This window comes from Pelodiscus sinensis, chromosome 3 (genome assembly GCF_049634645.1).
Source record: "Pelodiscus sinensis isolate JC-2024 chromosome 3, ASM4963464v1, whole genome shotgun sequence".
NCBI lineage: Eukaryota > Metazoa > Chordata > Testudines > Trionychidae > Pelodiscus > Pelodiscus sinensis.
Genome location: NC_134713.1, coordinates 77,402,823 through 77,429,710, shown reverse-complemented (window position 1 = coordinate 77,429,710; position 26,888 = coordinate 77,402,823). Strand labels below are relative to the sequence as shown.

Here is a 26,888-nt window from a genome sequence, read left to right as displayed (position 1 = left end):
TTCGTTATTTGGAAAGACCTGTATGTCATTGTGAATAGCTCAATGAAAACCTCTCCTCAGTATGCAGCTATGTTTTTTTTTTACAGAGGAAATAAAAAGTTAGGATATATAAATAATGAAATAGAAAATAATACAGACAATGTTCTAATGCCATTATGCTAATGCATGGTATGTCATCACCTACAGTACAGTGTTCAGTTATGGTCATCCTAGCTGTAAGAAATTGCAGAGTCATCATGTTGGTGAGAACAAGAAATGCTAATAGTAACTGAAAAAAGCCAGAAAAGACCAGTCTGGACTTATATTAACCCTGGTCTTCCTGGGAGAGGAGAATTCATATGGAAGTGAGAGACTCATAAGTGTGGATAATAAAATATAACACAAGTTATAAATAAATTTGTGTAACAAAGGAAAGTTTAAACTATATTGTTTGGTGCTGAAGGCCATGGCAATGAAATGGTCCTCATCTGCTTCCCACTTGTGAATAACTGATTAATACTCTCTGAGTGTTTTGCCTTAATAAATATTGGTTAGACTCATCTGCTGAGTAAGTGAACCCTAATCCAACAATTCAGAGAAAGGAGATGAAGATAATTAGAAATATGGGGAAAAATTTATACAGATGGAGGCTGAAAAGACACTTCAGTTTCAAGAATATAAAGAGCCATGATAAAGGCATATAAAATGATGATTGGTACAGACAAAGGGGCCAATTTTCAAAGCCAGATTTTCAAAGGTATTTAGGCACCTAGCAATGCAGTGGGATTTTCAAAAGCATCAAGGTGCCTACCTGCATTGTTAGGGGCTTAAACACATTTAATACTAAGTAACTTCTGAAAAGGGGGTAAAGGATCCTAGATCACATAGACACCTTTGAAAATTTACTCAATACAAATTATTTTGTGTTTTATGTAATGAAAGAACGAAAGACAACAAAATTAAAACTTAAAATTAAATATTTTTCATCTGGTCTTAGTCACTATCAGGCAGGTGAATGGACTAGATGGACCAGTTCTAATCTAATTCAGCTACATTCCTTATTTCTAGGGTGCAGAATTACATAAAGGAGATGAACCAATGTATTAGAATGTTGTCATCAAGTGACAGTCGCTGGCTGCTAGATTATGCTGAAGCCTCCACCCTCTAAAAGGCCAGACACTGATCTTATAATAACATTTTACTAAAATGACCTATTTCTATACTACCCAATGACTGACAGAAATTTAATTCTGCCTGTTGGTTACTGGAGCAAGAGAATGACAGCTGCTCCCTGTACCATTACATGAGAAGTTCATTCTGAATGCTGGGGAAAGCAGATTGTTGTTTCACTCAATCACAATTTGGCTTTATCCTTAATAGTGTGTTTTTAGATAGGCTATATTTGATGAATAAGGGGATTTCTACATGGACAAACATATTGATTTTTTTTTTCATTTTTAAAGAGTAAATTAATGTCTGCCATTCAGTTATTTGGCTAGTTAGCAGGGGTTCGATTTAGTAAATGTGTGATGATGCTGTAACAAGGTCATTTGATCAGAGTGAACTAAGTCAAGTACCTCACATATAATTTGGACAGTGATTTGTATCATACATTAAGTGAAGCACACCCTTTTTGGTCTCATACTCCGACACTTTTTGTTAATTCCTTAGTATTGGTGGGGTTGGAAGCTATCACCTTCTGCAAATGTTAATTCATTACAGGAGAAAGATTCACACCTCAAGCATCAAGTTCCCTATTTAGCAGAGCATTTAAGCATACGTAAAAAGTCCCACTGACTTAAAAAAGGACTAGTCACGGGTTAGAACAGATACACTTGTACGCAACTGTAGTACTGAATCATATCTTGACTGGTTTATTCAGCATTCACATTACAATTATTTAAAAATTGTACTGTTGAGAAAGAGTAAGAATAAAAAAGAGAATATTAGGGATAGACAATTCCATATGTAATTTTTGTATTTTGCACCATCAAATATTCTTCTGAGACTACCAACAATATATTGGGCAATATAAAGAATAGCTAGAAAGACACTCAGCAAGAGACAGTGTTAAATAAGAGAAATATGCAGCTAAGGTAAGCATCTGTCTGCACTGTCACTAACAAAACTAAAGAAGTAAATTAAATTCTTAACCTACAGACTTTAACATTGACTCATTATACAGTTTATCATACACATATATACTCATGATAAACTTCGCTGGTTTTGCACTGAGATGGCTCGACTGCAATATCCCACCCCTAAAATTAGGGAAATAATTCAACACTTCATGCACCCTTCTGCTGATCAGTGCTCCTTCTCCACTCTAAATACCTTTTTTCCACTGTCCACAGATGTCTACCCTTGCCTCACCCTAAAGCACTAAGAGGCATCCTTTTCCAGGGCTCCCAATAGGGGCAGGGGACAATTGCCAAGGGATCTGGTCTAGGTGATTTTAAAGGGCCCACCCTGAGTGCTGACTCCACAGCTCACATTGACTGGGAACCACAGGCAATGGGAGCTGTAGGGGCAGCGCCTCTGGGCAGCAGTACACAGACACCCATTGACTCCCATCTTGGAACTGTAGTCAGAAGGGTGTGCTAGTCTCTTTTGGGAGCCACCCAAGGTAAGCACTGATCCCCCTCATGCCCTTCTGAACCCTCATTCCCTGCCCTAGGCCAGAGCCTGTACCCAAACTCCCGCCCATACCCTGCACTCCCTACTGAACCCCAACCCCCTATCCTAGCCTGCATCTCTACTTCTTCCCAGTGCCTGCACCCTAACTCAGTTCCAGAGCCTGCACCCCACTCCTGTATCCAAACTCACCCCCAGAGCGGGCACTCCACACCCTGTCCCACATCTCAGCCTCCTACCCCAGCCTGCTGAAATTGAGTGAGGGTGGAGGAGAGCCAGTGACAGAGAGATGGGGGATTGAATGAGGAGTGGGCAGAATCTCGGGCAGGACAGGGACAGGGCAGAAGTCTTTGGATTTGTGCATTTAGGGAGTTGGCATGAAGCTCTGGCTGTGCTGGAAAAGTACACACAGCAGCATAGCCAGCAGCACATTGGGCACCAGCCAACGCTGGTACAGCACTTTGTAAATGTCAGGCAGACCACATCTGCACGGGCATGACTTGTGTGTGCGTGGGTACCCATTGACTGTTCTGTCTTGGGGCCCAGAATTGTTGTTGGCAGGCCTTTTCTTTCCTTTTCACCCTCCCCCCTCCACTGCATCCCTGGGAAGTCCTAAGCCTCTCCTCAACAGGCATTCCAGTCAGCCAGGTGGGAACCCCCAATCTGGAGACCATGGAAATTTGCCACAGAGACAAACTGATTGATCTTCAATTGAGACACCAGTGGCTGTCCAGTGGCTTTCCCATCCCCACCATTTGCCAGTCCTTATTACTAATGGAGGCAGGGAGAGAGGAATAATTAAAGCTGAAATGTGAGTCAGAAATTGGCTGGGTTTTGGGACAGGGATAGAGAACCCATGTAGCTGCCGGGCTAGGTGAATAGTGGGCCTAAATAGCAGATTTTTCATTTGATTCCCTGTGGAGCCCACACAATTCTCTGGCTTCTATGGGTAGGAAGACTCCATGGTTTCATAGGTGTGGCAACATTTCAAATAGGAAGCATATGTGAATGGTTTCTATGCAAACAGAAAATTCAATTATCCTTTGAAGATTTTCTGTGCCAAATTTGGAGACTACAGGTTGGACCTTCCTGGTCCAGCGGAACCTGACTGATCCCGGATGAGGGATTTTGCTGGACCAGGAGAGGTCATTTCTGGACCCCAATCACCAGCTCCCCTGGCCTGGCCACTGACCTCCCAGCTGGCTCCCCACCTCCTGCTGGCCCCACTGCCCTGGGAACCCCACTGGGCAGCCATCGCTGCCATGGCTCTGGGATCCGCCGGGCAGCCTCACACTGGAGCCCCAGGACCCGCCGGGCAGCTCCGCGTGACATGGTTCCCTGTCCCACCAAGCTATTGCTACTCTCAGCCCCGCGGCTGCCAAGCACTGAACAGCCTCGCCATCAGCTTGCTGAGGGCAGCCCACTGTGCTGCTGGCCCCACAGGAATCCTTGCTACTGGCCCTTCACTGGGACTCTGGTTCTGCAACATCTGTTCCAGACCATTGATGCTGCTGGACCAGAGAATCCCGGTTAAGAGAATTTCAACCTATAGACTGAACCAATAAAGAGTGACTCATCACATTCACTGTTGGTATAAACCTTAGTGCGCCCTCGACTACAGAGTTAACATCAAGAACTCTTTAAAACAAACACACATGGATGCTCCTGTACTAAATTCAGAACTCGTAAGCACATGCAGCAGCTTTGCCAGTGATATATCTGATTTTGGCCTACTGCACACACAGAGGAACACAGCCAAAAAGAGGGCCACTGGACTTTTTTCCACAGTGGCGTCTCACATGTACCAAACTGGAATGTGTACATGAAAGATTAAAAAAAATAGTGGCCATTTAAAAAAATCATTAACTATAAATTCATGTTGATTACACACAGCCAAAGACTATGTTCTATTTTGTAATACACAACTAACATTTAGAATCGTAAATGATGGCTCTATTAATTCCACTAAAGTTACAAAGTAATGAACAAGCAAACAAACAAATGCTTTGGTATTTTCAATTTATTTAACCTGCAAATGTGTTGCAAACAATGTATTCTTTCATTTGCCTGTCCTCCTGTCCTATTCACCCCACCTCCTCCCCAAGATTAAGAACCAGTACTTCTTGCATATGCTTTGTGACTTGGCTGTTTGAGATGGGATTTCCCTCCATGCAATAATATTTAATTTACCACTAGATAACATCATTCCACCAGAGTTATGTTGGAATTAGGTCCCCCAAGCCCTGATTTCAACACAGGAACCCAGAGGGAAACTCTAAAGCATTACCTAATGCAAAACGCTTTCTCCCTTTCAGTCCCACTGGTGTTCATTATATTGCATTGGAAACTTCTTCAGAATAGAAAGGTGACACACTAATGTCCCACAAGTGCAAGGCACAGCAAATGTGCTCCTGCTGAAACTGGATGTGACGTGAGTTTATCAAGAAGGTAACCATAACAATCAGTAATACAATCTTTGTAAAAGAAAAGGTCTAGGACCTTGAGATAATTATGATGTTGGAACTGGACTACCTGGAACTGAAACAGACTAACATTTCCTGTACTAGGAATCCTAGAAACAACTTCCTAATAATCTATATTATTATGGTTAACTAAAGTGCCTTTATTGTGAAAATGTCACAATGCATAGGCCTCTATTATAGACACTGGTACTTTTGGTGGGCATGACTAGCTGGCACAAATAGAGTTGCCAGATACTTTCACAAAAAATACTGAACATGGCGGGAAAAAAATTGGTTGAGCAAAAAAACAAATGAACAAAGAAAAAGGGGGGGGCACACCAAAGGTGTTGAGAAAAAACAACAACCCACACTAAAAAAAAAAAAAAAAGTCACTGTGCCTTTAAATCCCCCCCGCTCTCCCTCCCCCCCCCCCCCCCCCGCCAAGCAGCAGGGGAATAATGTCCCAAGTGGCCTTCCATCCGAGAAAAACAGAAAATACTGGACATTTTACATGTCCAGTATTTTCTGGTTTTTTTGTTGTTGTTTTTTACCGGACAAAGGCAGCAAATACCGGACTGTCTGGGCCAATACTAGACACCTGGCAATCCTAGGCACAAAATATTACAATACATTACTTTTAAGTAATCTGCCCAGAGAGACATGGAGGGAGACGCTGAAATAAATCCCTTGTCTTTCAGTGGCATATGACCATGGATTTTGATGCACTTGCATACTGCTTGGGTGATGACTGCCAATTGTGTAGCTACATACAAAATAAAAGACCTTGTCTCTGGATGGAAAAGCAACAGAATCACAGATATTTTGGGAAATTCATTTATTAAATATGATATCACAGGAAGTTTAGCTTACTCATCTTTGATTTAAAAACTCTTTGTGGTGGACAGACATGCATAAGGGCAACAGATTGCTTCAATGGTTCCAGGCTGAATGTAAAAGAGTTGAGGGAAAAGGAGCATTAAACTACAACACCTGTTGCCCAAAGTTTGCACCATCTTCATTTAGGACACGGATAATTATTTCCTCAGAAAAATATATATAGTTGGGCTGTTCTTAGAAGTGAAAAATATTTGAACATACTTGTTTTTTTTTCTCACTGGTGATATATTTTCACTATCTTTTGGAAAGGTGTTAAGAGTCAGAGAAAAACAGCAATATTTTTATTTTGAATTATTCCAGATATTCTTCTATTTGGATTTCAGATAAACATTCTGCCCTTAAAATTCACAGTTCTACTGACGTATAATACTAGCTAGTTATTTTGAAGTTACTACTGAAGACAGCTTCTGTGGCTGAAGCTTCTATGATGATACAGAGAGTTGCTATAAGACAGTCTGCCTGACAGAATAAAAATCAGGAATCCTGATGTCATGACACAGGGTGTCATAATGACATTGTACTGGCATATCACACTGCCACAAAATGACACTTACTGTAACATTTTGATTTGACAATGGTTTGTGGAATCTGAAAGATATATTGGGATCTGTTAACATTCTGCACGGGACAACTCCTTCAAAATTGGGACAATCCCAGAAAGGTGGGTGGCAATTTTACAAATCTCTTTAGAAAGGCCTGTTACTTGAGGCATACTCCTACCCAAGTAGATTTTCTCAGCTGCTTTCCAGTTCAGAGAGCAAGAAAAACAAAGTAGAAATTTAAAGAGACCGCATTAAGTAGAACATAGCAGTATGGGTGCTGGTAAGATCCTATTTTGGTGTTTACACTCACCTGCATGAAAGTAACCCTTTCTTTTGCATATATGCTCCTATGAAGATGTCATTGCATTGTTTTGTTGGCTTTCCAGCAAAGTATGGTAAGATATTTAATTGTTTCTTAGAGCCACTATTTAATCTTCTAAACTGGCCTGCTCAAAAAGGTTTAAGTACAGGATATTAAGGGCAATTCTACACTAGGAAATTATTTCAAAGTAACTACATTTGAAATAACTACCGAAATAACAAAATCGCAATAGCATGCCCCCACTATGGGGGGGCCTCAAAATTAGTCCGAGGCAGGCTCCATTACTGTGGACAGACTACCTTGATTTATAGCCCCTAGGAAGCACTGGGGCGTAATTACTTTCAATGATTTTGGGGAGCAGTTATTTTGAAACAGCAGCAGCAGAGCGTCCGCACTAATGCTATTTCAAAATAAGCATTATTCCCCAAGGTAAGCAGGAGTACAGATTTTGAAATAACCAGCCTGTTATTTCGAAATAACAGGCTTGGTAGTGTGGATGCTCTTCTTATATTTTGAAATAAGGGGAGTTATTTTGAAATAACTCCCTAGTGAAGACCAGGGCTCTCTCTCTACAATGTCTGAGATGCCACTTATCTTATAATTTTATGGGCAGAATTCTGCCTTTTCTCCATTGAGCTACACAGTGAGATAGTAGTGGTATCAATGGGTGAAATCCTGGCACCACTGAAGACAATGAGAGTTTTGTTAGACGTGAGTCAGGGTTTCAACTTGCATATTCAGCACTACTGGCATTCTGCAGATACAGGTTAGTTGGCTGGAAGAAGAGGATTAGAAATGCCTGCAAGATAGTGAAATCATGCCCTGTTTGGAACACTGTGTGCTAGCTGGCATGGTAATTAGTTCCTATGTTCTCTGGAACACTAGTAAGAGATTAGGTCTTGCTACATGTGTTCATGGGAAGAGGAGGTGGTATCCTAGTGCCTCTATAAAAGTAGAGGAAAGGTTTTACTCAAACTTTTGTATCTGAAGAACCAAAGCTTTCACAGTGAGAGGGTAAAAAGTATCTTGCTGACTGACAGCAGAAATAGACATAGTGAATTCTGGATTATATTGCAATAGAAATAATAAAATCTTCTCTTCCTTACTTCATGTGTATTTACCAAGAATGAGAACTTGCTTTTCCTCTGTCAGATTAGGGTAGTGAGCATCTCTTTACAGGGATCCTTCCCGCAGTACCAGCTTCTCATTTTCGGCTGAAGTTAATTGAAAATGACAGATCAATAAGCCCAGGAAAAATCACTGAAAGGAATGCACACCTTTGGAATACAGTAAAGGAAAGGTACAATCCCTTCTATCACCAGAGGGGCAGAAACTCAAAAGGAAAGGAGGTAGACAGAAGGTTCTTCCGCTGTACCAAATTTCTCTAGCCCTTCTTGAAATCAATTACTTTTCTGTGGAAATCAAGAAAAGAAAAAATTTTAAACATGGCAATATAAGAAAAAAGACTGGAGAAGACATGAACCTAGAATGAAAGTGTGCATAAACACCTACTGTTCATTCTAGAATAATCTGAAAAGGTACCTTTCTCTTGAAACTGAGCTCAGGCCTTCAGGGCTAAGACGTGCCCTCTAAGAAATGAGTTCAGTGCTCTGAGTACAATTACCACTGAACCAATGTCCACATCACACACCCCACAACAACTGCCACCCTCACTGTCCATCTCTGTAAAAAGGCCAAGGATTGCATGCTTTTGCTATCTGAGCATATAATTTACAGATTGTCTTATATCATTCATTAGTATAGTGCTTACGCAGGGAAGCTTGAACTGCTGCTGTCTGTGCTGTTCTTGTCTGTGAACTTAATGAACAGAAGACTTCAACCTCCAGTACTGTCAATTCATCACCTTAATCAAGCACAGAATACACATGGAAAAAGTTTGGTTTTCTTAAAATAAAAGAATGCCCTTGGCCTGCTCTGTGGGATGACTCTCTGTTTCTAAAATGAACCTCTATGTGTGTGATTTTTTAAGAAAATTGTGCTTTTTAAAGAATTATTTAGAAAAGGCACAATGTTCTTTAAAAAAAATAAATCCACCTGTAACTGTCACAGTTATTAGGCAGTAAGGTATTTCAGAACAAATGGCAACCTGCAGGTCTAAACAATCACTACTTCTCATTCACACAAAAAAGGAAATTTGCAAAGACTCATTCTGTAATAAAATTCTAATGTCGTTGATACAAAGAGGAAAGCACTGGGGAGATCAACTCATGCAGGCTGTTCTAAAAATATCAGTTTATGGTGTCATCTGGTGAGAGTATGTCATCCTGTAATCTTGGCATCTGCAGGGATGGCAAGTTTCTACTAATTACTGCTCTTGAATCGCATGACAAAAACATACTGTACTAAAAAATAAAATACAATCAATAAAAAAAAGGAGGCACATTGTACAACATTAGAACATATCCGGTTTTGAAGTTGTCTTTTCACAACTCTATTCTAGGAAGGGGATGTTGATTTTTATAGATTTTTTTCTTAGTAAAAAACAACAAAAAGCAAAATCCAGCCCAGGTCCAGGTAAACCACCCACCCAATTCCAGAAGTAGTGAACAATTCAGTGTTTAGATATTGGAGTCTGTCATAGGTCACTGGCCCTTTTTGAGAAAGCAGAATTCAGTGCTCCCTGACTGATTATTTACTGCCCAATTTAGCCGCTAAAGGGAAGGCACCAGGGTCTTTTAAGGTGGGATATAGCTGCAAGTAGCTGTTGCCAGAGACGTGCCCCGCAGGGAGTTAAAAAGGCTCCTGCAGGGCCAGGAGTCATGGAGAAGGCTTGTGAAGAAGGCCAAACTCAAGGCATGAAATGCCATGAACGCAGGAGGCCAGAACTTCAGGAACTGGTGCAGAAGAGTGTTGGAACTCGAAAGAGAAGGCAGACCCTCAGGGAAGAAAGGCTGTACCCAGTTTGGTAAGGGGGCGAAGAAATGAATTTTAAAGAGAGGACAGTGATAGAAATGTAGCCGTGTTAGTCTGGGGTAGTTGAAGCAAAATGTCCTGCATTTTGCTTCAAAGAGAGGACAGGCATTTAAGAGGGAAGTGCTAAGTCCAACTGAATCTAGGATTAAGACTTCATACTCTGAGTTCTATTTTGAAAGAGTTTGTGTTGGCCTTAATAAACTGAATCTCCAAAGAGAAATGTTTTGAATATCTGGATGGTGTGGACTTTGTAAGGAGTTCCTGAGCAAAGAGGAAACTGAGGCAGGTGTTACCATCAGGGTCTATATGGATCAATTAATATGCAAGATGTTAGTATGCCTTAGAAATCATACTCCCTACCCTACTCCTTACTCTCTATTCTACCTACTGAAGTCAATGAGACTCTTCATGGGTTGCATAGTCCAAATGAGAGGACTGCACTGCATGATAGGAGCCTAAGTACCTTAAAATTTCACCAAAAAAAATAGTTTACTTCATCCTGTATTCTCCAAATCGACTTAATTTACATGCACATATATGGTGTAGTATAAAAAATAACTATCTAGTGAGTAGTTTCCTGCTATCAATCACTGCATTTCTAATGAAAATAAAACTGAACCTTATTTAATTGTTTATTTCTAAAATAACACCATCATAAAATTATGTGAAAATTAAATTTAATGTTCATACAGGTCAAATCCACACCGACTAATTGAGATGACAAGATTTAGATCTTTAATTATTCCTTTTATTCCTCATTGTCTTTTAAAAATGGAGAATTAACTTTACACTCATGAAAAGGTTTGGGTTTACACAACAGTTAGAAAATATATCAGACTTACATATACTGAGGGATAAAGTTAATGGCTTCACAAACATTAGCGAAAAAGTCTCAAGTATTTCTGTGTTTTCTCTCATATTGGCCTCTATGCTTGGAACACATTCTTTCTTCCAGTCTGCCAACCTCTCCTCATTCAAATGCCTGCTTAAGTCTCAATGTCCACATGAGATGACACATATCAGCAAATATTTAAAAATATTTAAATATTTAAAAAACTAACCTGATGACTGAATCAGCATGGGAGAAAGACTAATCTTAGTAACTGTAATTTTGGTTCCTATAACCCACACAGCACCCCATAGCAGCTATTGATTGCAATCACCACTTGTACCCTATCAACTATTGAACTGTAAGATCCTCAAAGCAGAGATCATGTCTTCTGTCAATGCTGTGAGGTGCCTACCACATCTTTGGGCACTGTAAAATGATAAATAATAATAACCTATATCAGGGTATTGTTGATTCAAACTTAGACCTGAATATAATTTAGATCAGAAAGTGAGTGAATTGGAAAGCAGACAGATAGCATCTTTCCAACCCTGTAAAACTGCCTTCTAGTCTGGCACAAAAAAAAAAAAAAGGCAAAGCCCAGTTCCAATAAGGGCAATACTTGTATAACTACCCATCAGGTTTATTCAGAAAGTACTTGTGCCTCCTCTCTGAGTACTATCTGTCATCCAAAAGCCTTTCTGAAGTCCCTTAGTCCTCTTGTAAATTTAAAATCCTTTAGATTTTGAAAGCAATCTCTATCCTATCTCCAAAACCTATATAACGACTGCCTGCTGACCTACACTTATTTGAAGGTGCCTTCTTTCTGGCCCTATGATGGTGTTTACTTCAGAAAAAGGAACACGTAAGGACCTGGGACTGTCAGTCTAGGGATGTTAAATTTCATTTAATCAAGTAATCAACTAATGGATGGATTTTCCATCAACTAGTCCACAAGCGGGATAGCCACAGCAGGGTGGGAGCTAACCCTGCCACTGTGCTTCAGCCTTTTAAATGTATTAAGAGCTTATCAGCAGGGGGGGACGATGCACGAGCTGGGACAGCTGATTCCCCTCGCTGTGCACCAGCCTTTTAAATATATTAAGAGCCAGCAGGCTCTTAATACATTTAAAAGGTTGAAGCACAGCCGTGGGGACCCAGCTTCAGAAAAAAGCCCTTTTCCGGAGGATCTCTTATTCCTACTTCAAAGGGCTTTTTTCCGGAGGATCGGGGCCAGTGTAGACGCTCTTTTCCGGCTTTTCTAAAAGCTGGAAAAAAGCAGCGGACATTTTTATTTAAATGCCGTGGGGGATATTTAAATCCCCCGCGGATTTCCCTATTACGACCTGTAAAATTAGCATGCCCCTTTCGGAAAAGGGGCCAGTGTAGATGTAGCCCAGAGGTAAAAGATAGTCCGTGCTGGCAAGTGTACTGAGGCTAGCTGCATCTTTAAGGGGCGCATCTTGAGCCACATAAAGTGCACCACATACGTGCACGCTGCCATGTGACCCAGTATGCGAAGGCAGACCCTGGTGGTGGTAACTGTGAAATCAAAACCTGCTGAATGGGGGCAATGAGCACCTCATATCTGTCTCGCAGAGGAGATGCCCGGCCTACGATCAAGTCTAGCACTGCACTGATAAACTCTATCCTCTGCACCAAAACTCACACTGACTTCTTGTCGTTTACCAGGAGGCCCAGGCACGTTCCCAGAGGAGAGCTACATCGTCCCGGATCTTGGTCTCTGAGTTTACCCTAATCAGCCAGTCACTGGAATAGGGATATACCTGAATCCCTTGACTCCAGAGGCAAGCTGCAATTACTGACGTACACTTTGGAAAACTCTTGTGGCAGTTGCCACCCAAAGGGGAGGACTGTAAACTGATAATGGTTCACACCTTCTGTGAACCACAGAAACCATCTGTGCCCCTTGAAGATTGTAATGTAGAAGTACCTGTCCGTGAGGTCAAGAGCTGCATACAGGTTGGGGATGATAGAGGCCAGGGAGATCATGCGAAACTTGAGCCTCACCAGGTAGCAGTTCAGTTCTGTTAGGTCTAGGATGGGGTGAACGCCCCCCTTTTGGTCTTCAGGAGTAAAAAATAAACTGAGGCCCCTGTCCTGAGGAGGCACTTCCTCTACTGCTCCCACCTGGCTCGCGTCCAGTCCCAGATGCACCTCTACTTCGCAAATGTATTAAGAGCCTGCCAGCTCTTAACACATTTAAACGGCTAACGTGCAGAAGGGGGACCCAGCAGGGCGGACCCAGAATGAGCTGGGACAGCTGATTCCCAGCTCATGCATGGTCCCCCTACTGAGCCCCAGCCTTTTAAATGTATCAAGAGCCAACAGGCTTGTAATGCATTTAAAAGGTAGAGCCGCAGCGGGATTAACTCCCAGGCTAGGAGTGTTGCAGCTCCCTTGCTTATTGACTAATCAACTAGTCGATGGAAAATCCATTGACTAGTTGATTAGTCGATTAAACTAAATTTAACATCCCTAGTCCAGACTCCTCAACTTGAGGACAGGGTGGGTTGCCCTTGTCTCTCCTTGTGGTTTACTACATCCGCTATGAGAGAGTAGGTTGCTGGGTGAGTGTACAAGTACTCATGCCCCTTGGCAGGGATGAAGTAATCGTGCTTTGTCCTTTTTGAAATCGGGGGGAAAGATGGAGCAGGGTGTTTGCCACACAGCCTTGGCTATTTTAGTGACTCCCTCATGCAGGAGCAATGTCACCTTGGCCAGGGTGACCTGACCTCACACGCCAAACAGGGTGTCCGTGGCCTCCTCCACTTAAGAGTTTTAAAGTTTGCTGCCACTGTCTTTAAAAAGTCCTGATGGACCCCCATTATCATCTTGGGGGGCTACCGGAGAGGGTGCCACTATGGCATCATCTGATGACAAGGAGGAAGTGGTCTGTCCCAATTGTTCTTCCTCTGCACTTGGGGGTGGGTCTTTTGTTTCCTCCTGCATCAGTGGGGTACAGGCAGTCCCCGGGTTACGTACAAGATAGGGACTGTAGGTTTGTTCTTAAGTTGAATCTGTATGTAAGTCGGAACTGGCGTCAGCCGCTGCTGAAACTGATCAGTTTCCCTGGTCTGCAGGGAGACGGGGAGCAAAGCCTTGGAGCACGCCCGCAGAGGGACAGCCCGGGCGCGCTTGAGCTGTCCCCCTGCGGGCGTGCTCCGCGGCTTTGCTCCTGTCCCCCTGGTCTGCTGGGGGGGGGGGGGGGTCCAGCAAAGCCGCTGGACCCCCCCAGCAGACCAGGGACACCAGAGCAAAGCCGCCGCCTGGTGCAGCGGCTTTGCTGGACCCCCCCCCCAGCAGACCAGGGAGACCGGGAGAAGCTTTTCTCGCCCCGGAGGACACGGGTGGCGACCCGCCACCCGTGAGCTCCGGGGCGAGAAAAGCCCCGTTCGTAAGTGCGGATCCGACATAAGTCGGATCCGCGTAAGTCGGGGACTGCCTGTATTTGGTCTGACCGATTCCGGTGCCAGAATCTAACTCGTAGAGGAAGCAAAAGCCCCTGCCACCGAATGAGTGGCCCGGGGTTGGACGGGAAAACCCCACTGGGCCCATGGGCACCACTGCAAAGGCCACGGAGTCAGCTGTGCCATCTGCAGTGCCAACTGGGAAGATGCAAGCTGTGGTACTGAGGACTGTGCTGGAAGAAAAGAACATGGCTCCAATGCGGCACTAAGTGATCTAACGCTGGCCGATGCTCAGGAAAGTGAACAGGCACTCTGCTCTGTCTGGTACCAGGAACTCCCCGACAAAGGTGAATGCTGAGGCTTAGGGAAGTAGGCACGTTGGCATGCAGGGGACCAACTTTGGTGTCTATACCCACCTCAGGGGGATGGAGATTGGTGACATAAAGAGGACACTTGGTGCCATGACAATGTACCATGGTGTCAGTGAGTATCAATGGCGCAGGGAGCAGTATAGTGCCTCTGGGGAAGGTGGTGGGGAATGAAGAGGACTAGTGCATTCTGCTTGCTGTGGTGTCTTGCCCTGTCCATGCTCTCTTTCTGGCTCGCCCATTTGTTTGTGCTTCTCTTTCTGAGGTCAAGGGAACGTCTCCTTGCCCGTCTTCCTGGCTCTCTTCAACAGGACCACCAAAGACTCCCAGTGCCGGCTAGAGAACAGCACCAAAGGGGCACTCCACACCGTAGCACTGGTGTTGGACGTCAAGTCAGAGCTTTGGTCTTGCGGAGCCAAGGCAGACTCCATGAACAGCACTTTTAAATGGATAAGCCTTTCTTTAAAACTAACAGGCGAGGGAGAACTATTTACAATTTAAAGAGAACTATTAACAATTGAAAAGGCTACAGATAAGTTAGAGCGAGAAGTTCCAAGCACCAGCACTGGTGGCAAGCAGGAACTGGGGAAGGAACAGGCCCGGCAGCACCCTATGTAGCGCAGAATATGTGCGTCACTCCAGAGGAGCTGTAGCTGGTCCACTGTGGGTACTGCTGAGGGAAAATTTTCCGGCAGTGGTGCATGTGAGGAGCACACAAACCTACATTGAATGGACATGAGCAAGCACTCGAAGAAGAACTGTTGTTTTCAGTAATGAAGTGTCATCCTTTGTAATTTGGGTAATCTACAACTATAATTAGCTGACCTTGCAAAGACTTTATGATCTAGGATTGCATCATTTTAAATGGTGCATGAAGGAAAAATTAACATCTCTAGGCAATTTTTGAAGCATTTTTGCTTTCAATTTTCAAATGAGTCATCTTAGTCCCCTGCAACGAGAGGAATCTGAAGAAATAGAAATTTTAAAATCTCTCTTCACAAGATGCTGCTCAGTAGCCCATAACATTCTAGGACAGTGTTTCTTAAACTTTTTGAGACCACGGAACTCCAAACAATAATATTTTTTATGCGTAAAAAAAAAATTGTTGTCACACACAAAAAAAAGACAAAAACAAAGAAGAGGTTGTGGAACACCTGTGAGTTGTTTATGGAACACCAGTGTTTCGCAGAAAATAGTTTAAGGAACACTGTTCTAGGAAGATACAAAGTTCCAATCTATTCTACCATCCTAGGTATATTTACCCCGTTGGTCAATACAGTTTCATGAGTGTTCAGTGGATGAGAATGACCATGAAACAAAATTCTCTCCCTTTCCTTATTTTAGGCCAAAACCAACAGCTGTTATTACGTGTCCCAATCAGATCCATCTGAGACTATGTCTAGACTACAGGCTTCTTTTGGAAGAAGCTTTTTTCGGAAGAGATCTTCTGAAAAAACTTCTTCCGAAAGAGAGCATCCACACTGCAAAAGTGCATCAAAAAAGGGATCTGCTTTTTCAAAAGAGAGCATCCAGACTGAATGGACGCTCTCTCGCATGTAAGCTGTGATTGCTATGGAGGGAATGGCCACCAGGGCACCTGTGCTTTTTTCCTCTTCTTCAGAAAGAACTCCCTCTTCCCCTTTCACAAAAAGGCTTCTTCCTCGTAGAATGAGGATTACCAAGGCCAGAAAAACCCGTCTGTTCTTTCAATTTTCTTGCAGAACGCAATTGCAGTGTGGATGTTTCTCAAAAGTTGTCGGAAAAACAGCTGTTTTTCCGAAAAAATTCTGTAGTGTAGACATACTCTGAAATGCTGGTCATGGTTACCATCAGAGGCACAAAGCCATTGTACTAAAAGCAAGGAGTGTTCTCTTCCAGAAATTTCTACAGATACTAAATTTATAATGTTGCCTTCTTTTGCACAGGCCCTATAAAGAAAGTCTTTGAAATAAAAAACCAAAAATAAATCTTATGTAGATTTTATATAGAATCTAAGCATAAACAAAAAGCTTACCACTGAAGAGATTTTGCTAGTTTATGGACAAGGAAGCACTTAGTATTCTATGTACATATAACATAAGGGTGGCCATACTGGGTCAGACCAAAGGTCCATAACTCAGTATCCTGTCTTCCAACAGTGGCCAATGCCAGATGCCCCAGAGGGAATGAACAGAACAGATAATCATCAAGTGATCCCTCTCCTGTCATCCATCTCTAGCCTCTGACGAACAGAGGCTAGGGATACCATTCCTACCCATCCTGGCTAATAGCCATTGATGGACCTAACCTCCATGAATTTATCTAGTTCTTTTTTGAACCCTGTTAAAGTCCTGGGCTTCACCATATTCTCTGGCAAAGAGTTCCACAAGCTGACTATGCGCTGCATGAAGAAAAACTTCCTTTTGTTTGTTTTAAACCTGCTATCTATTAATTTCATTTAGTGACCCTTAATTCTTCTGTTATGGGAACAAGTAAATAACTTTTCCTTATTCACTTTTTCCACACCAGTCATGATTTTATAGACCTCTATCATATCCCCCCTTAGTCTCCTCTTTTCTAAGCTGAAATGTCCCAGTCTTTTTAATCTCTCTTCATATGGGATCCGTTCCAAACCCCAAATCATTTTTATTGCCCTTTTCTGAACCTTTTCCAATGCCAATATATATATTTTTGAGATGTATGTTGATAGCCTGTTGAAAATTATACATTTTGGTTTTGAAATCCTACTCAAGACTTTTTCATGGAGTAGATTTCATGTTTGCAAGGGCTGAAATATTCTGTTGAAATTTAGTTTCTTAAGTGTTAGTCTAATAAAGATTCTTTACTAAGATCAGGAAAATTGCTTAGAACAACATTTAATTCAAGCTCCTTGTAACTATGGGGAAGCAGACAAATAATTTAAAAAGCAATGCAGAATTACTGCATAATATTTTATGTGGAACACATTATCAAAATTAAGAGGGACTCACATGCAAGCAAATTCTCAACTGGGATTATCAGACCAGGAACTATTTACAATCAATAAATTGAGATGAAAAAACACATCTATCTTTGCACCTGGTACCAAATGAACCAACAGTATCTGGTCCAGCAATCAGAGGCAGTGGAAAGTCTCCCCAGAAAAGTGGCTAGTATTCCACCAATAAGAATTTATACAGTGTATATAGTTATATAATCTGTTCTCTGTAAATAAAGTCTTTTCACACATACACCAGTTTCTTTATTCTGACTATTCAGTCTGGGAAAGATCAAGGCATCTATATTTCCCATAAATGACAAAAGGCAATCTTTTATGAGGCAGATAAGAGAACTTTACAAATATCCCTGAGCAACACATGTACTGTAATGTTTCCTAGCCAAGGTTTCATGTAGATATCCTTTTCGTATAAGCAGTACAGCAATGCTACTAAAACAGGGCATCATTTCTTTGGATACATTTTATCAATCAGTATTGTCAACTGCATTTATTTTTGGGAGACCTGGTGACTAACTATGACCTTGGACATTTTATTGTGAGAACATTCATGCTTTGTTTTTATACCTCACATCAAGCTTTGGGATTTCGAACTCCATATGCTATAAATGCACTAAGAAGGAAAACAAACAAACAAACAAACAAAAACAGAATAAGCATGGTGCTTTGGAAGTTCTGATTAACAGTTCATGGACAAAGGCTCTAAGATTCTAAGGGAAGGAAATAATCCTTTTAAAATTATAAAAGATGAAACTGAAAGAGAGTCTGAGTCTTCTGAATTTCAATAAATACCCACATAGTGTGCATGGCCTTGTCAAGGTACTATCCTATGGCGTGATCAGCGGGGTGAGATTAAGAATCTATGTCTCATTTCCTTCAAAGGCCATCTCCAGGCCTTGCACTTCAGTAGTCTCACATTTGGAAAAAGTATAGCTTGTACTACAAAGAAATCAGTGAAACTCCTCTCTTCTAGAAAAGTTAAAGGGGGGGAGGCAGCCAACTCTCACATCTAAGAAAGTGGCTGCTGAAGAATAAATGAAGACATTTTCTACATGGCACAGTCCTTCTCTCTTTTTCAGACAACAAATCAATATATATTTTCTACAATGCTGAAAACATGCAGCAGGAGGCATCACTCACCACTGCTGTTCCCCAGCTTCAAAGCCTTTCCTTAACAGTCTAACTGTAAATTAGAGAAAGAAATTGCCATTAACTACCAAATACCTCAAGTAGCAAGGGTCAGAGGGCTGTTCATCAGTAAGTTATGCAATTTAAACTTGAAAGACAAAAAGAATTTAAAGTAAATCACAAACTGAATGCCTCTGTTAACCTTACAGTTGGGGTATTCAATATTGTTATTCTGAAGTTAATGGGATTTCTGTTCTCTAATTTATAACTAACCTTTTGCACTCCCGTATTTTGATATCTATTCCTCTATACTAACAAACATTGGAGACAAAGGACACTTCAGGAGGAATCTATAACATGAGAGAGTGAATATGTGTAGTGTAAAAAGATGGATGTATGGATGCAGGTGAAAACCCAAATGATCTGCAGAAATCAGGAGGCTCATACTCGTATCAGGAGCAAGATTGACTATTTCCATTATTAAGGAAAAGAACAATAAATTCAAAAAGACTGGAAGAGGCTAACAGTTAACCAGGAATATATTACAGCCTGATACTACTGGTGTTATGTGTGGGAAACTTTCATGCAGTTATTAGGAGTTACATATAGGACAGATTGCAGGAACTGGTTCTAAAATGGAATTAGGCTACTTATGGTTGGAATTACCCCTTGTACAATTTACACTTTTAAAATGACTGTTCCCTGGCACAGGTTCCAAATAATTCCACAATTTTTTCTTTTTTTTCCTTGAGAAAAATGTGAAAACATTCTGATTTCCTTAAAATCTCAACATCATAGCTAAAACACAGCTCTAATGCAGGGCCCTCTGCCATTAACCACCCTTGCATATCACCCCAGTTATTTGGTTACTTGGGTTATACACTGTGGTGAAGGTTCAGTCTGTTGTGATATAAAATTAAGTCATTTCTGAGTTCCAGGAGTCAAACCCACCCCATCTTCCACAGTTAATTGAGTTTTCATTATTTTTTGTAAGTAAAAAGTTTGGTTTAATTAGTAGCTATATTTCTGAAAACTAAATAAAAAAGCAGGTGGCTTCTGACACTGTCTTCCTCAATGACTCAGTGACAGTGTTGCAGCTGAGCAGAAACTACCTAAGGCCTGGGAGCTAGCCCTAATTTTGAACGTGGAAATGTTTGTAATTCTTAGCTTTCCCTCCTCTCCATCAACACCTCCTAAATTTGCTTGACTTTGCATGTCACAAACATCACAATACATCAAGTTTACCACAGACCACATTAATATCATGAATGCACATAAACCATTAACTACTCGTGGTAAACGCCAATAAAAAACAATAAACCCATAATATTTTTACCACGTCTACAAGACACTAACCTGCTTTGCCCATTTCCCCTTTTCTCAGAGATCCTTCAGCCTGGCACCCAACTCTGTGACGAAGCCTGCTTAGCACCAGTGAAACTTCCCACATTCAGACTGACAACGTTCTGAGCAGAGATGAGGGAATCGAAGTTAAAATCCAACCCATCTGCATCCATGAGTTCGCTGCGGATAATGGACTCCATGTCACATTCCAAGCTTCCATTGAAAATATCCAGGTCCAAATCGCTTGGGAATTTATCGTGTCCCATGACTGGAAGGTTCATACTAGTGGAATACAAAGAAGAGCCTGAGAGTGAGTCAGAAAGTGTTTGCATAGACTGATTGACAGGTGACTGCTGCTGGTGTTTGGCCGACCCCAAGCTGTTTGTATCATTTAAGCCCATGTTACTGATGGAATTAGACAAGGCACGACTGCCACCAAGAGAAGAATTCTGAGATTGATGCTGGTGGTGGAGCAGGTTCTGATTGACCAAACTTCCCTGGTTGGACTGAGCAGCAAATGACATCATTGGATCACTACGAAGCATGATACTCCTGCGCGAGTTCTGGGCAGACACAGCTGTGCTGGCTTGAGACATGAGTGGATCAGACTGCGTCATCATGACATCACTGTGACTAAGTGAGTCAGATGCCAGGAGATCCTGCAGCGTCTGGCTGTTATAATGAGAAATGGAAGAAAAAGTAGCTTGCTTGTTCTCTTGAATGGTTTGCATGGGAGACTGACGAAGGGAATTCAGAGATGATGGGCCAAACACAGCACTGTTGAAATTACTTGACGGAGAACCAAGGCCTGAACCTTTGGAACCATATGGAAAACTGGAGCTTCTTTGCATGAGCCCCCCTGATGGTGACTGCTGGGAAGAGGGGAGCGTCATATTGTCCAAAAGATCATCCATGATGAGGTTATCTGTCAGTCCATCATTCAAGTTCATTGTGCCTGCCATATCAGTCAACCTAGGCAACTCAACAGTACATGGTTTATTTACCGATGGGGACATGCTTGATGGGCTACTGTACAGCATTGGAGAAAGTGGAGCGTCATCATCCTGAACTTCATCTAGTTCGGTACTCGCCAAGATAGGTGACAAACGACCACTTATTGTACTAGCGTTTGAATTTGTACGGGAGCGGAAATCGGTCCATGCATCCAGCTCATCGCTGCTGCGGGAAGTCGGGCTCCCCGGCCACTTGGAAAGCTGAGAGGGGCTATCCTCGCTGGCTTCTTGTGCAGCTTGCAGGGCTGCCTTTTTCTTCGCTGCTCGGCCTCTGCTCTTTGTGTACTTGTTGCTGTTGTCCATTGAAACGGCGCGTCTCCGTGGGGGCTTCCCACCTTTCCCGCCATCTGGGTTAATCATCCACCACGAGCTTTTCCCAGTTCCTTCGTTCTGTACCCTGATGAATCGACTGTGCAGTGACAAGTTATGCCGGATCGAGTTCTGTGGGAAAGGAACAGGAGAAGAAGGTCAGGGCAAGTACCATTTCCTCTGCTAGAAACCAAACCTAGAAATCAGATCAAAGTACTGGGCTGCTCTGGGCATCCGGCATTGCTCAGGGAGTGGACACATAGTGGCCAGGCGCTGGCTGTTAGCTGCGAGCAGGGCGTTCCCTTTGTGGAGAATGTCATGCTGCTGTAAAGCAGAGCCAGCTCCACCCTGTGTTAGCTGCCTTACCCCACCCCTCTTCACCCTTGACATAGAGAGCACTTCCAGGGAGATGGAAGTGGCTGAGCTCCACTCTGCTGAGCCCATCCTCCATTGGCATATAACCAGCAACTGAGCTGGGGACCACAGGACAAGGGAACTGCAACCGATACCCTGACCACGCACCCACCCCTCTGGGATGGGATGGGTGACAACTGAGCCCTCTGCAAGTTGTTCAGATTTTCAAATAATTCAAAAACAACAAACCAACCAACCAACCAACTAAAAACGGCATCACCAACTGCTAAGCCCAGGTCAATCTGTACCACTTCTGTTTTTCACTGACTAAAATGTCCTGCATACAGATTCAATTATCAGTTACTATTGTTCCAATTGCCAGTGAGAACTGCAAACCCTTCAGTAAAGATGAGTGAAAGGTTGTCTACTCTCATTGAAGCTTTTATAAGTACCTTGGTATTCTTTACTGAAATGCAATACTGTGTATGTATTATAACAATACTACAGTGCAAATCACACACAGAACTGCATTACTGTAGGTGGAGTGTAATTTTTCATTCTATTGTTGGAATAAGAATTATATATGACCCCATACCCACAGCATACTTATAGTCTCCCAAAGCTGGACTGCCATTGTGCACAGTAAAATCAGTAACACAGCAGGCTGTTAGTTACAGAAATCTACAGAACTCATAAAAGGTCCAATGAATCCCAAATCCTGCAAGAAGCCATCAGATGCACTGGGCAGAAGAAATTAAAAATAGTATTCTGCTTATGCATTGTCCAAAGGGTGTTGTGACTTCACACTATGGTGGCTGAACCCAATACAAAATCCTGAGAGAGACCCAGAAAATAGCTCACAGAAACTCAGATCAAATGCCACCAGATTTACACAAGTGTAACTGAGATCAAAATCTCATTCTAGAACCTCTGCTTAAAATTACAGATAAAAGGAATGTAAGAAGTTTGCTAATAAGAATTTGTATTTTTTTTTAAATTTTATGCACAAGTTAAAGAGTTTTGGACCTATGCCATTTATTTTGGCACACCAGCTGGACTAATGTTACATGTTAAATATGAACCAGTTTTAAGTCAGAGACGTTTTTTAAAATATCGGCAAACATCAGCTGTATCTATACGGAGGATACAAATACATGTGTTCCACCAGCATGTTTTAAGAAGAGAAAGTCAACAGGCTCTCTCATTGTAATCAAACAAGCTAGAATATTTTCCATGTACAATGCATTGAAGGAATTCCAGTTTCAATGGGACAAAGAACACATACAACCAACAATTATTCATAAACACATTAGCATTCCTACTATTAACATACAGGGACATTTGATGTAAGGGAAATGAAGACATACTGGCTATACCAAGAAATGTAGCCCAGATTATTTTTTCCCATTTCATTGATAGTGTATTTATCCGTTTCACTGATAGTATTTTTAATGTTGTAATTTTGATCAGATTCAGCACTGACATCCTCCACCTTGAATCATTCTTACACATGGGCAACAAAAACGACTTATGAAAAAGAAAAAAATGATAAACTACAGTTTGAAACAGGAATTGTTATTTTTAAACAATTTGCAGAGCATAGTGAACAAAACTCCATCACAACACTGAAGTTAAGTTTGTGTCAGCATCTCAATTATACACTCTTACATTTCTAATAGTACGTCTACACTAGCCCCCTTGATTGATCTAGGGAGGCTAATGAGGGTGACCGGAACTGCAAATCAAGCCCGGGATTTAAATATCCCGCGCTTGATTTGCATGTTCCCGTCCAGTCGCCATTTTAGAAATTGACTAGCCCGAAGTAACTGCCTGTGTCTACACGCGGCAGTGAAACGGGATTCTGATTTAAAGCCCCTAATTCAAATTAGCTAGTAAACCTCATTGTAGGAGGAATACCAGCTAATTCAAGTTAGGGTTTTAAATTGGAATCCCGTTTCACTGCTGTGTGTAGACGCAGGAAATTACTTTGGGCTAGTCAATTTCTAAAATGGCAACCAGCTGGGAACATGCAAATCAAGCGCGGGATATTTAAATCCCGGGCTTGATTTGCAATTCCGGTCGCCCTCATTAGCCTCCCTAGATCGATCTAGGGGGCTAGTGTAGACGTACTCTTAGAGACTATAATGCTTTGAAAAAAGTATCAGAGGGGTAGCTATGTTAGTCTGAATCTGCAAGAACAACGAGAAGTTCCTTGGCACCTTATAGAGACTAACAGATAGATAGATATAAATATATCTATCTATCTGTTAGACTTTAAGGTGCCACAGGACTTCTCGCTTTGAAAAAAATTATTTTGGGTTCATTCTCAGCATCAAAGTTCATAGTCTAGCCTGGAGGGCTTTTTTTATTATTGAATTAGTGAGATTTTAACTATATTTAGGGCCCGGTAGAAATCTGTTTTAAATTATATTAACCAGATGCCACTATCCACTTACCTACTCTTCCCCAACTGGGCTCTTAAATAAACCATTTGAGTTTTTAAAATTTAACTGACATTTTCTATCTGAGACTCCAATCCTGCAACTGGATCCATGTGAATGGACACAACAAAGACTGGACACAAGTGAAATGACCAGCAATTATGCTAAAGCCAACAATCTTTAGTAAATCAGTAAAGTAAAACAAGAGCTGGTACATAAATGGAACTTTATGCAACTTGACACATAAAAACGAACGGCTTGAAATGTCATTCGCAACCTCAATGCAAAAGCAACCCACTGATTTCTGCTACCTTTAATCGTATCACATAAATCCCTGGCATGAGAAAGGCTGAGTGGCCTCAACTTGCATTGACTTCATGGATGGAAAGAGCTTCACAGCTAACAGGATCAGGTCCTAAATGGGGAGGGATGTAATTTGCACATTTATTGCATGCTCATCTCTTTTGGGGCACAAGGTGGGCATTACACAAAGAAAATAAAATTAAAATAAAATAAAAAAATTCTCCACTGAAAATTGATGGTTATGAAAAATCCAGGCAGTTTGTTTTCATGTAAGTTACACAAAATGCCATTTACACACCAGCTCTGGTTTTCCTTTACTGGTTTCTGTAAGATTGTTTGCTGCAGCATAACTGATGCCAATTTACTTTTGTGTCCCACTCCCCACTCCTATGCCTCTCAATCTCCATACACAAAGGGTCTTCCCATTCCCTTTTCAAATACTTTGAAACATATTTTGTGTAGCCTTCCTACATTACTCCTTTCACAATGTCTTGATACCTTCTGGAACTACCATCTCATGTATCACGTCTATCCAAGTGCAACTGAATTTTGCCCTTATTCTGCTGTTTTTTCTTTTGTTGGCATTCCCACTAAAGTCAATGTGATGGATTATTCTAGTGAGCAAAGGCTATAGGATCTATCCTTCAGCTTGTAAAATGCATGGGAGCGAACCTCTTTGACAGAGGTTTTGAAGTGTCATGAGGACTTCTTATCACAGTCATTAGAAAATGTAAAAGAATCTGAAAAAAATATTCACTCACAAAAATGTGCATTAGAAATATATCATCCTTGTGGTAAAGCCCAAACAGAAATACCCCAGGAAATTGCAAAGCGAGGATTCAATCTGGCTCCTATGTTTTGCCTTTGATGCCAAGGGGAGCAGGATTAGGTCATTAAGGCTATGTCTACATAGCAGCCTTATTTCGGAATAAAGAACATAGTCTGCGTCTACACACAAGCAAGCTGGAGGACTTCTTACTTCATTTCCCGTAACCCTCACTGTATGAGGAGTAAGCGAAGTCGGGGGAAGAGCGCTCTACCTCAAAATAACTGCTGTGTAGACAGGGCCAAAAGTCGAAATAAGCTATTTTGACTTAAGCTACACAATTAGGTAGCTCAAGTTTTGTAGCTTATTTGAGTTTAGCCTTGCTGTGTAGACGTGCCTTACAATGGAAATGTAACCAGTGCTTCCATGCCTAATGAAATACTTTAAAGAAACTACATTGGCACTCTTGTGGCACTGTACTAGAGGAAATACATGAGACAGATGCTAGTTGCGTTGTTTAATGAATCAGTGGAAGGGGCCCAGTGATAGGTGCAATATAAGGATCAGTATAAGAACAAAATAGAAAAAATATGGTATATTCTTCCATTTATTGTCTACAGTGCCCAATGTGTGCTACATGCTTTAACAACAGAATAGGTTGTCCTTACAGTCTAAAATCTAATGTTTACAGTATTGATATGTATATATAGGTGCGGTGCCTAGTACAACTGGGCCTTGATCTCCCAATGGGCACTTCTGCACTACAGATATTAAGAGCAATAATAAAACACTGAACACAGAAAAGAACAAAAGGAAAGATGCTCAGAGAAGGAAATAAGATGGGGTAAGACGATAGGAAAATCTGAGGCTTTCTTTAGCTGCACGTGTAACCCACACACCTAGGCTACATCTATACTGCCTAGTTATTTTGGAATAAGCTATTCTGGAATAGTTATTCCGAAATAACTTATTTCAAAATAGCATGAATACACTGCAGAGATGCCTCAAAATTAGTCCGAGGCAGGCTTCCCTAATGTAGATGTGCTATCTTGATTTAGAGCCCCAGGAGAAATAACTTAGCATGTCCCTGGTAAGGGGCTATTTCAAAATAGCAGAAGAGGAGCATCTTCTACACTTATTGCAAAATAGCTATTTCGGAATAGGTGTTATTCTTCGCAGAATGAGGTTTATAGAAGTCGGAATAAGCCGCCCATTATTTCAAAATTATTTCAAAATAACAGAATTGCTGTGTAGACACTCGCATAGTTATTTTGGAATAACGGCCATTATTCCAAAACAACTTCACTGTTTAGACACACCCATAGTGGGTAGTTCACTGTCCCATGTAGGGCCACTTAGACCACTTACAGTGAGGCTATGTCTACTCTCACGGGTTCTTGTGCAAGAAAACGTCCACACTGCCATGTGCACGCTGTGCTTTTGCGCAAGAGCTCCCATGGCAGTGTGGATGCTCTCTTGCACTAGAAAACTCCAACGGCCATTTTAGCCATAGGGCTTTCTTGTGCAAGAAATCCCTGCGAGCATCCACACTGCCCTTTTTCACAAGAGCTCCTGCGCAAGAGGGCTTACACCTGTTAAAAAAGAGCATCACTCTTGCGCAAGAAGCCCTCTCTTACCATGCCATACTGTAAATTTCCTTGCGCAAGAGTGGGTGGGCAGCGTAGACGCTCTGCGGATTCTTGCGCAAGAACGGCCGTATTTGCGCAAGAAGCTGCAAATGTAGACATAGCCTGAGAGAGAACAATGAGTGAGTTCTACAGACTAAACTGAGAGCTTAAGCTGTAGAAGCTCCTACACCAAGGAGGTCTCAGGTTCAAATCCACCCGGTGGTGGGTAC

The 26,888-nt window shown here is 41.9% G+C and overlaps 1 protein-coding gene across 1 annotated transcript in view; it reads right to left on the bottom strand.

Moving 5' to 3' along the window:
• Positions 1–26,888, bottom strand: part of FOXO3 (forkhead box O3) — a 160,796-nt gene that overhangs the window by 6,402 nt on the left and 127,506 nt on the right. Inside the window, exon 2 of the mRNA XM_006123179.4 lies at positions 19,857–21,298. Within this exon, the coding sequence (XP_006123241.2) occupies positions 19,892–21,298 (1,407 nt within the window). The 3' untranslated portion in view covers positions 19,857–19,891. The remainder of the gene's footprint in view (positions 1–19,856; positions 21,299–26,888) is intronic.